We start from the raw sequence: 9714 nt of genomic DNA, 5'->3' as shown, positions 1-9714 counted from the left end.
ATGAATTCAATTAATTAGATATGTTTTTGATTAAACCATTAAATTTACAAAGATAAAAAAAAAAAAAAAAAAAAAAAAAGCGCTGAGACAATTCTTGTTTTTTAAATATCTTTTGTGTTTCACAGACGGTTGACATGAGTGTGCGTAAATGCTGACAATTTCATTTTTGGGCAAACTATCCCTTTAAAACTGCTTGTAGGCAACTCAAAAAGCTATTAGATTAAGTGCACTTATGAAAATGTGGAAATGTGCAATCTGCACATAATGAAGATCTCAGAGCGAATAAGCTCTTTGTGTCCTGTCAGACTGTCCTGTCCTGTCTTGCAATCACCCTGACCTTTAAAGTCAGGGTGCCTATGCTTAATTTAATTACAGTAACAGAGCTTTTCCCAAAGCAGAACAATCAGTAAGGATCAATGTTGACAATCTGAAACACAGGATTCATTTTTTGTTAACTATTTATGGTGCATTTAAAGGTCAAAACACTGCCATAAAATATGGCAGCAGAATAACAGTTGAGTTTGAACACATCTGACATTTTGAAAGGAAAAGCAAGTATGTTTGACTCAATACAGTCTACCTTCATTACTCCCATTTCATACTCAGTTTACGTTCATGACCCAGTGGATCCCACTGAGTGTTTAAGGAAGAGATGCAGAAGGGTCTAGTACAGGTCCAGTGATGATCTAAGAGAGATCAGAGATCTGTAGAAGGCCTGTGAAAGCCCTGCTGGTGAGAGACTGTAATGCCAGCAGACTGTGTCAGTTATGAGCTCTGTGCTGTGAGCTGCAACTTATGTACCAAAAGGACCTTGGAGTGTTAAAGTGATATTATATGGATCTGTAACATTAGTATGAACTTACAAACATACACATGGAACTGATTCAGGGAGTAGATGTTAGTTTGCTATTTGTTTCAATGTCTACTTCGGCATTGATCTAAATTAAAATTAAGGGTAAATATAATTTAATGTTAGTTATAGAATTAATTAATAATAATTAAATTAACTAATTTAATTATTTAAAAAATTAAAAAATGTAAAAAATTAAATTTTTGTGTTACACTGAAAAACTAAGAGCATTAGGGGTTTGAGTGTAAATAATGACATAATTTTCATTTTTTATTTTAACTACTCCATTCATATACTCCCTTCACAGGGCTGCTTGTCCTACAGTTTCATATATCTTTCCAAGAGATACAGTGAAAGAGCCATGAGAAAATTTTCTCTAGTACTTGTTTTAATCCTCTTTATCTATAAATGAATTGGCTAATGAACGTTTTGGACAATTAATGGAGGACTGAATAATATTTTAAAGTAAGCAAACTTTTTCAACCTCCTTAGAGCATATGCAGAAATGGCCAGTATTCTGTAAGCAAGAATTATTTCCAGGACAAATTATACCAATACATTAAAATATATTTACTGTAGAGCCAGAGAGACTTTTGCTTTTGGATGCATGGCAAAAATAGAAGAATCCAAGGAGAGGATAATTCAAAGTATGAGTTACTGCAAACTATACTGAGGCGTCCCCATAACTGCTTATATTTTGGAGATAAATTTAAACAAATCAGACTCATTTATGCATTAAATAGTCCAGTTTGAACTCCACAAGTGCTCATATACTGTTATAAAATACTCTCCAGTGAAGAATTAATGTGTGAAGGTGGTTTAAGTTCATTTAAGCATGTACCGTTCATCTTCAGATCATTATACGAGTATAAAACTCGGTTAGCTTTTATAATTCATGCCTTAAATGATCATTTCAAGCAAACATACCACTAGCCAGGGAGATGGAAGTGATGGTCCACTTAACTGCAGTGGTTTTACAGATTAAGACTGAACCTTAAAATTTGAAACCAGGCATTTAGACAGAAAATAGAGAAAGGTGTGTTATATTGTAGCTAAATATGCTAGCCCACAGAAAAAGTATCTTAGATTGCAGATTTATAATAATTATAATAGTAAATCAATATTGTAATGTTGTGTCTTGTTGCTAGGCGGATTGTTTTCTTTTTTGAAATGGACTGTTGTTATTAGCAAAACCTTAAAGCTAATCTACAAATTTAAATCTCAAATCAGTATTTTATGTCCACATATTTATTTATTTAGTAAGAAGCCATGAAATAAGTGGGATAATGTCCAGTCAGCTGGTCATTATCCCAAAATAAACCCCTTCAGGGTGAGCGGACTGGCTGACTGTACACTATCTCTTAGTTATTTAAACCACAATGACATATAACAACAAATCTGGTTTAGATTTGGATGACGGTTACAGGCTGATTTTCAATATTCCAATATGTAGTTTACTTTAAATAACTGTTACTAATGATAGATACTTTCTGTTTTTTTGCCAGACAAACAACTACACTGCAAATGGAATGTAATAGCATACAGCCAAGAACTAGATGAAATCCATATTTGATTTAGAATAAACAAGTAATTATCTGACACAAGGGACACATGCTTGATATAATATAAACAGAGGACAAAATAGCACCATGAATATAAATATAAATAAATATTAAGTGTGTGCACTGAAGAAAAAAAACAGAATTTCACTCAGAAATTGCTAGTTAATTTCACAAATAATAACAAAGAAACATGAAATTCTGAAGTATAAAGACTGAAATAGTTTTTTTCTTGTAAAACATACTACAATAAACTTTGTTTTATTTACAACTTGTGTACAGTGTACTTTTTAAAAGTAAAATGCTTTCTCCTGTCTGTGCTTATATTTATATTTGTCAGCAAAAACATTTCACAACTGTTTGTATCCTTGCTCACAGATAGTCTGATCGAGCCACATTAACTTTTACGTTTAAGTTTTACTTTTTAGTGCAGCTCATCACAGCGTGGTATTAGAGATAAATCAAGCCTGTCCAACAACACCCCAAAAAAATGATAGGAGAGACTGAAGGAACATTAATTACAAGACTGCTGTACAAAACTGAGCTCAGACAGAGGAGGAACTGTGGTCCATTCACAGCAGCAGAGTGTAAATATACAGAGAGATTTCAAACCAGACTTATGAAATACAGCAATTCATATAACAGCGGCCCATGGGCTCTCTACAGACTCATGCAATTCATCGCAGAATGCAGGAAAACATTGAAATTGTGTTTTTAATTATGTGATAATAATATAATTACAAATTAATTATCAGACTAATTAAATTTTTAAAAATCATAAATTTCAGAATCTTATTTTGTTCATTTTCTTTTGCTTTAATAACAGCAGCACTCAAGCTGCATGAACTCCACAAGTTTGTGTTAAACCTGATGATCATGTTTTCCAGAATGATTTGAGATCCGAAGAACATCTTGAGCTTCAATGGAAACAAGAACATCTGACAGAATGTACATTCACTGAGATCAATGCCACACATTTGCTTAGTGACCTAGAAAAAGTGCAGAACCTGACATTTCTTTTTCAATTCATGTCAAATTTTAAAACTATGTTTATTTCCAGGTTAAAATCTCAGAACTTCAATGTGGTCTCAGACTTCTGGATCCCACTGCGCACAAGGTAATAGGGAAACCCACATTTCAACCAAAATAACAAATGTTATGTTGTTTGGCCCTCAAAGTCCTGCAGTTATGTGAGGTACAGCTGGGATACTGCAATTGAATCAGAAGGTAAAATCAACGACATATGTGAGCTTGAACTCCTCAGGTCTACAGGTTAGAAAAACAACTGCTTCTTATCATGATAACCTCTGAAACACTGAGTTAAGATCACTGAACTTTGCTTTGAAGTTTAGCAAAGATCTGGATTGATATCATAGATGCGAGCCATGCTTTAATCATGCATTACTATCTGTATTACAAACATTACAGGCTTATGTGGAGACTATCACATTCAGTTTGCCAGGTAAGCGCATCTTAAAAATGTGTGGTTCTGTGGTGCCAAAATCTAAGTCTGTCTTCCACATTGTTGGAGTAAAGCAGGTACATCAAATAGCAAATCAGGACGCAAAATGTTAGTCCAATATTCATAAATAAAGAGGATCAGAGGAATTCTTAGGAATGAAAAATAATGGACATCTCTGACTGCAGCCTGATTATGCCAAACAGCCTCCCTTTAATCCAAAACACTGTTCTCCTTAATCTTGCATTCCGTGTAAGAGAGCATTACCCTGGAGCACGTTCATTCAAGACCAGTTCTCCGTTTAAGGTAAGGTAAGGTAAGGTAAGGTAAGGAAAGGAAAGGAAAGGAAAGGAAAGAGACCACTAATTCTAACTTCTACATTTTGTTTTTTTAAATAAATTAATACTTTTATTCAGTAAGGATGCATTAAATTGACAATAAATACATTTGTAATGTTACAAATGATTTCTATCTTAAATAAATGTTCTTTTGAACTTTCTATGTAAAGAAAGAATCAAAGAATCATGGAAAAAAAAGTATCACAAGTTTCGACAAAATTTTTTACCAGCAATACTTCAACATTGATAATAAATCATGTGACACTGAAGACTGGAGTAATGATGCTGAAAATTCAGCTTTGCCATTCCAGAAATAAATTAATCTCTAAATAAATAATAAATTTAAAACAATTATTTAAAATGATATTTCACAATATTACCATTTTTACTGTTGTAAATGAATGCAACCTTGGTGATTCTTTAATTGTTTTGCCCACAGTTAACAGAAATCAACTTATATATGACACTGAGGAAAAAATAAGTTGCAGTGTTGAACTGCTCACTTAAATGAGTTTACACTTAAAAAACTCACAACACAAGCGCTTTTGTCTTTCACATCTTGCTATGAAGATTCTCTACACAGCACCAATTTGGCAAAAAGAGAAAGAACGGAAGTTGAAAACACTATGCCAGAACATTCTTGTCTAGCTGTATGATTTCCATGATCTTAGCATGTGTCATCTTCATACACTGTAAAAAACTATTTGTTGAGTCAACTTAAAAAACTTTGTTACCCTGCTGCCTTAACCCTTTGACGCGTACGATCACACCGGTGTGATTACAATTGGCTGGTCCCTGAAGCGTACGATCACACCGGTGTGATTACAACTTTCAGTGCGTCACGTCATCAACTGCTGAATTTAAATCCGCTTTCGCGCTTTGGCTGGCCAGAGCCCGATTGGACGCGCTGAGCGCTTGTCATATTATCACAAATATTAATTGTTTTCAACCATATAATACTTATTTTAGATTTCAGACATTAAAATACACATAAGTACTAGCAAAACCATACATTTACAGTTTGTAAAATGCACGCTGATGTCTATGGAAACGGCAATAATGATCCTTACAAATATAATCTGACGACATGTTTTTATTGATATCATATACAGATTGTGTAGGTAACTATAAAGTTTACTCTGTTCTTCTCCCAGTTTACCGGAGACCTAATTTAACGTGTTTTGGGAGGAGAGGATGAATTTGCGTGTTGTAAATCCCACAGCTCGGATTCAGCGCGAACTAACATGGCGGCGCCCATCACCCGGTATAGATCAAGTAACACGGTCATTATAAAAGTGTTTAAACTACCGAATAGATTTAATTGCACATATTTCAGAATCGGAATATCCGATATTTCATAATATAGTGAGCATGTTTGTGAATATTTTGAATAAAACAGGAAAAACGAAATAAAAGCGATCCATGTGTCATACAGATCTATTGTGGCTGCGTTGTGTCACATGACAAGCATGACGCGTCGCCATGGAAACAATAAGGCGATACATTTTAAAATAACGGTCGCCTAAAAAAACTCACGCTGGGGGCTCAGCTAGAATATTTTAAACTCACGTGCGAAAGGGTTGTTTGTTATCTTAATTTGTTTGAGTGTGATGCAGCTGTTGCAACATGCGTTTTTGAGTTGAAACAACCGTTTTAGCTTCAACTTTCAGCTTAGTTGAGGGCCAATAAACATACATTTTCTTGTTGTATGAAGTTGAAATGACAAAATCTCAAAATTATTTTTTACAGTGTAGGTGGTGCAGAAGATGTAACCCTGAGAGTCTTATGATACTCACTAATCCCACAGACTATAGAAATCATTTGTTATATGCAAAACAGACCTTATTTTCACCAAATGAATAACAGGCATGGTAGAAAACGCAATTTTCTTTCTTATCACTGTAATGAATTCTAGGATGTCAAATGCTGGAAGCTAAACTCTGGTAAAGCAAACTCAAGGTGTTCCATTGATTGGTTACATTCTGACAGTCTCCCTTACACTCCCAAACCCGCAATTTAGAGCAAATCCATAAATTCAATTCCAGAAATGACTATTCAACACAGCCTTAAAAAGTGCAAGTGAAATATTACTTGAAAAGACTAAGTTGTCAAAATTGCATAGTTTTAATTAGTTGCAGGTTCCTAAAACTGAAAACAAAACATTAGCCGTTCTTATAGTATTTGGAAAAACACTAATGTACCAGCTTATTATTTGTTTTGTTACACATCTGACATCTGTTCACAGTGAAGGCATTATCGCCTCCAGTCCTTCATGGTGAATTATGAGTGAAAGAAGCTCCTTTGGTCACAGCCAAGACGTTACCAAATCATACAGCACGACTGAGCTCTGTCTCAGAATTTCTCTGGATTCACACAGTCATTAAATGAATGCGTTCCACCACTTTCCGGCTCTCAGAAGTAAAAACAAAATCAAAACCACAAAATAAAATAGCTAAAACCTGAAAATCTAATGCTAAGTAACAGTAAAGGTTATTCCCTTAACCAGACGGAATCTGAATCGATTCACAGTGAATTCAGTAACACTCACCTGCCCCCAGGTGTCCTGTGTTGTATCCCTGATATCCACCGAAGCAGGTGTAGCAGTTCCTGTGATAGTAGCGGTAACGTGTATTCCCAGCACCCAAACTTGGGACCAGCTGAGTCCAGAAAGTAAATATGAGCACTAACCTCAGCCAATCGGATAGCATTGTCCAAGCGCAATGTGTTAGAGACCTCACTCAAACAGAAAGAAATAAGATCATGCAAACAAAACAGGATAAACAGACTCTCAGCATGTCCATTATGCAACAGGAGAGAACAACTGCTGCTGTGGGCTTGAGTAGCTATTTAAATAAGCTGTGTGTCCTGGCATCAGAATCAAGAATTTCATTCTCTCTCCCTCTCTCTCTGTCGGCATTGACAGACATGTAGTTTCTCGTGGCTCTGACTCTCCTATTATGGCTCCATCGCCTGTGTTCAGGGCAGGCCTCCACAGTCCCACCCTCCTGTCTGCCTCTGCTCCTCCTCCCTCCTCTCTTGGGTATTGATGCTGAGAAGTTTACCAAATGTTGTATGAAATGTTCACTCAAAACAAATGAGTGAACAGTGGAGGTTTTCAAAAGTGTGCTCATATTCTGGTCACTTTTGCTTTTACTACATTGAGTTTTTCTTTTAATTATGGTCACTGGGAACAGTGTTGGGTGTATTGCATTACTAAATAATTGTTACTGTACTTTAATTACTTTTTCCTTGAAAAAGTAAAGTAAGGGATTACTCTTAATTTTTCTGTAATTTGACTGCAGTTACTTTTGATGAAATTGCATTAAATACTGTATGGACTAGAACAATTCTATATAAAACAAGAGTGGATTTAACATCAAAATGTAACATCTAATGTTAAAATGTATGTTTTAAATGTAACCTTCACCCTTTAATTACTTTGGTCAGTTCAAGAATAATTTATGCAATTTTATATTATTTATTTGAAATAATTTAAAGAACAGTTTCATGTCTATCCTTGTATTGTTCAACTGATTGAGATCGATATGGGATTTAGAAAATAATTAATAAGTAATGCAACACTTCTAAGAGAGCGTAATTAATATAGAAATCAAATTACTCTGTTAAAGACGTACTTAGCTAGTAATTAATTACATTTTTAGAGTAACTTACCCAGTACTAATTGGTAAAGTTGAGCGCCATTCAGAATTGAACTGAGAACACCTTTTAAATTTAATTGAATTTTTAGTGCATTTTAACTGAGAGAAAAAAAAAAAACAGGAAGCTGAACGATAGATAGATAGATAGATAGATAGAGTCCAAACATGACATATGTGCTTGCAGTATTCGATGTATCTTGCATCTTGAACAACACAGGAATCTATCCAAAGTGACAAGGACAAGGAAATACGTAGTTAAAAATAAGAGGGAAAGCATGCAACAAACGCTGTATCAGTTCTTCTAGAGGATATGAAGGTTGAGGGGAGTTTAAAAGGTGCAGCTGGACATGATTCAAGCGTCTCTTTTCATGTGAGTTTTGAGAGTCAGATGAAAGGAAGGTCACTGCACGTCGTACTCTCTGTTGCGAATCCCTTTGTGTCACTGAGGCAGTCTAAACTGCTGCCAGGTGTGGGTTAAGGCTCATCTTAAACCATTTAATTAAATTGCATTAATAAGGACACACTGAGGCTTCCCTAAATTACAGAATACAATTCACAGATGCACACAATACAATGGTAAAAAACACCTTTACTCATTCTGCTGCTATTTATTCAGAGAAAAAACGTTCATGTCACACCAAACAGTGATTTCCAACAAATGATATGCATTAATCCAGTGGGTTGTGACTTAAAGTAGCTGAAATATAAAACTAGGGCTGTCAATTAGAATTAAAAATCACTTTATTTTGCAGATGACTTTTGCGGCAGAATATACCTATGTGCTGCTTTACACCCACAGTATATTTCTAAATTATTTCCAGTGTAATATGAGTCAAAAGTGACACATTTCTGATTTGGTGTCACTGAAGAGTCGAAGAGCTTTACTGATGAGGCTGTTGGTGTAAATAAGATAATAATAATAAAAAAAAAAAATGTTTGTCCACAAATAAAACTAATATAACACATGGGTCATTGCTATTGAAAATGCTTATATTTCCGGCGAGACCAGGAAAACATTTGAAAAACCATTATTCAATGATTTTATGCTGATTGTAAAAGATAGGCTTGCTTCAGTCTTGCATATGAACGACAAATGAAAAGCACCTGCTCGTTTTTTTTTTATTTGGTTTTGCTGGAACCAAAATCATTGATCCTAAAAAAATACATCAAACTAAACTGAGCATAAACTCAGTCCCAATAAATTACAGTCAGCTTCACAAGGATAGAGATTATTTTGTGGAGACTGACAGTACAAAAACAAAAACAATCACTTTTCCTGCATAGATCTGATCTCAGATTGTCCACATGTGTCTGTGAAAGAGTACAAGACAGACATGGTCCAGTATAAACTCACAGAGCAGATACAGCACACTGCCTCAAATCTGCAGAAGTAATTGAAGGGTCACAGCAGTTGCGATTGATTCTGGTTAAATAATCACCTGAAGAACAGGACTTTTCTTAATCGGTATTAAAGGAGTGCCGTGTAACTCTATAGTGGGTTCAGAAATCCATTTTGCCACAATAAACTACAGTATGAGATATCAGTCTTCTTGAACTGAATCTTCTTGCCATCTGCCTGGCACAGGTGTCTGGACTGGGAAGAATTAAATGGACAAATACACTTTCAACTTGAATTTCAAGAAAAAAAGTTTTCCATTTACAGGACATTGAATTTTTAATTATCTTCATTAAGTCATGAATTAAGTTAAATAGACCATACATCTTGCAGCCCTGAAGTCGTTCCAATTATCCCTCCAGTGATTGACCATAAATCATATGATGTCTCAGATGTTAAAGGTAAGCAGTTAAGGGAAATAAGAGAGAGCTGTTTTTACATAATCGATCATAG

At 34.9% G+C, this 9714-nt stretch overlaps 1 protein-coding gene across 1 annotated transcript in view; it reads right to left on the bottom strand.

Annotated features, from left to right (window-relative positions):
- LOC107712656 (multiple epidermal growth factor-like domains protein 6) overlaps nt 1-7048 on the bottom strand; it is a 37972-nt gene extending 30924 nt beyond the window's left edge. The window contains exon 1 of the mRNA XM_016517964.1: nt 6755-7048. Within this exon, the coding sequence (XP_016373450.1) occupies nt 6755-6914 (160 nt within the window). The 5' untranslated portion in view covers nt 6915-7048. The remainder of the gene's footprint in view (nt 1-6754) is intronic.
- Nucleotides 7049-9714: the final 2666 nt, after the last annotated feature.

Source organism: Sinocyclocheilus rhinocerous, unplaced genomic scaffold (assembly GCF_001515625.1).
Source record: "Sinocyclocheilus rhinocerous isolate Xijiao unplaced genomic scaffold, SAMN03320098_v1.1 scaffold418, whole genome shotgun sequence".
NCBI lineage: Eukaryota > Metazoa > Chordata > Actinopteri > Cypriniformes > Cyprinidae > Sinocyclocheilus > Sinocyclocheilus rhinocerous.
Note: the sequence above shows the minus strand (reverse complement) of the source record. Positions and strands in the feature narration are given on the sequence as shown.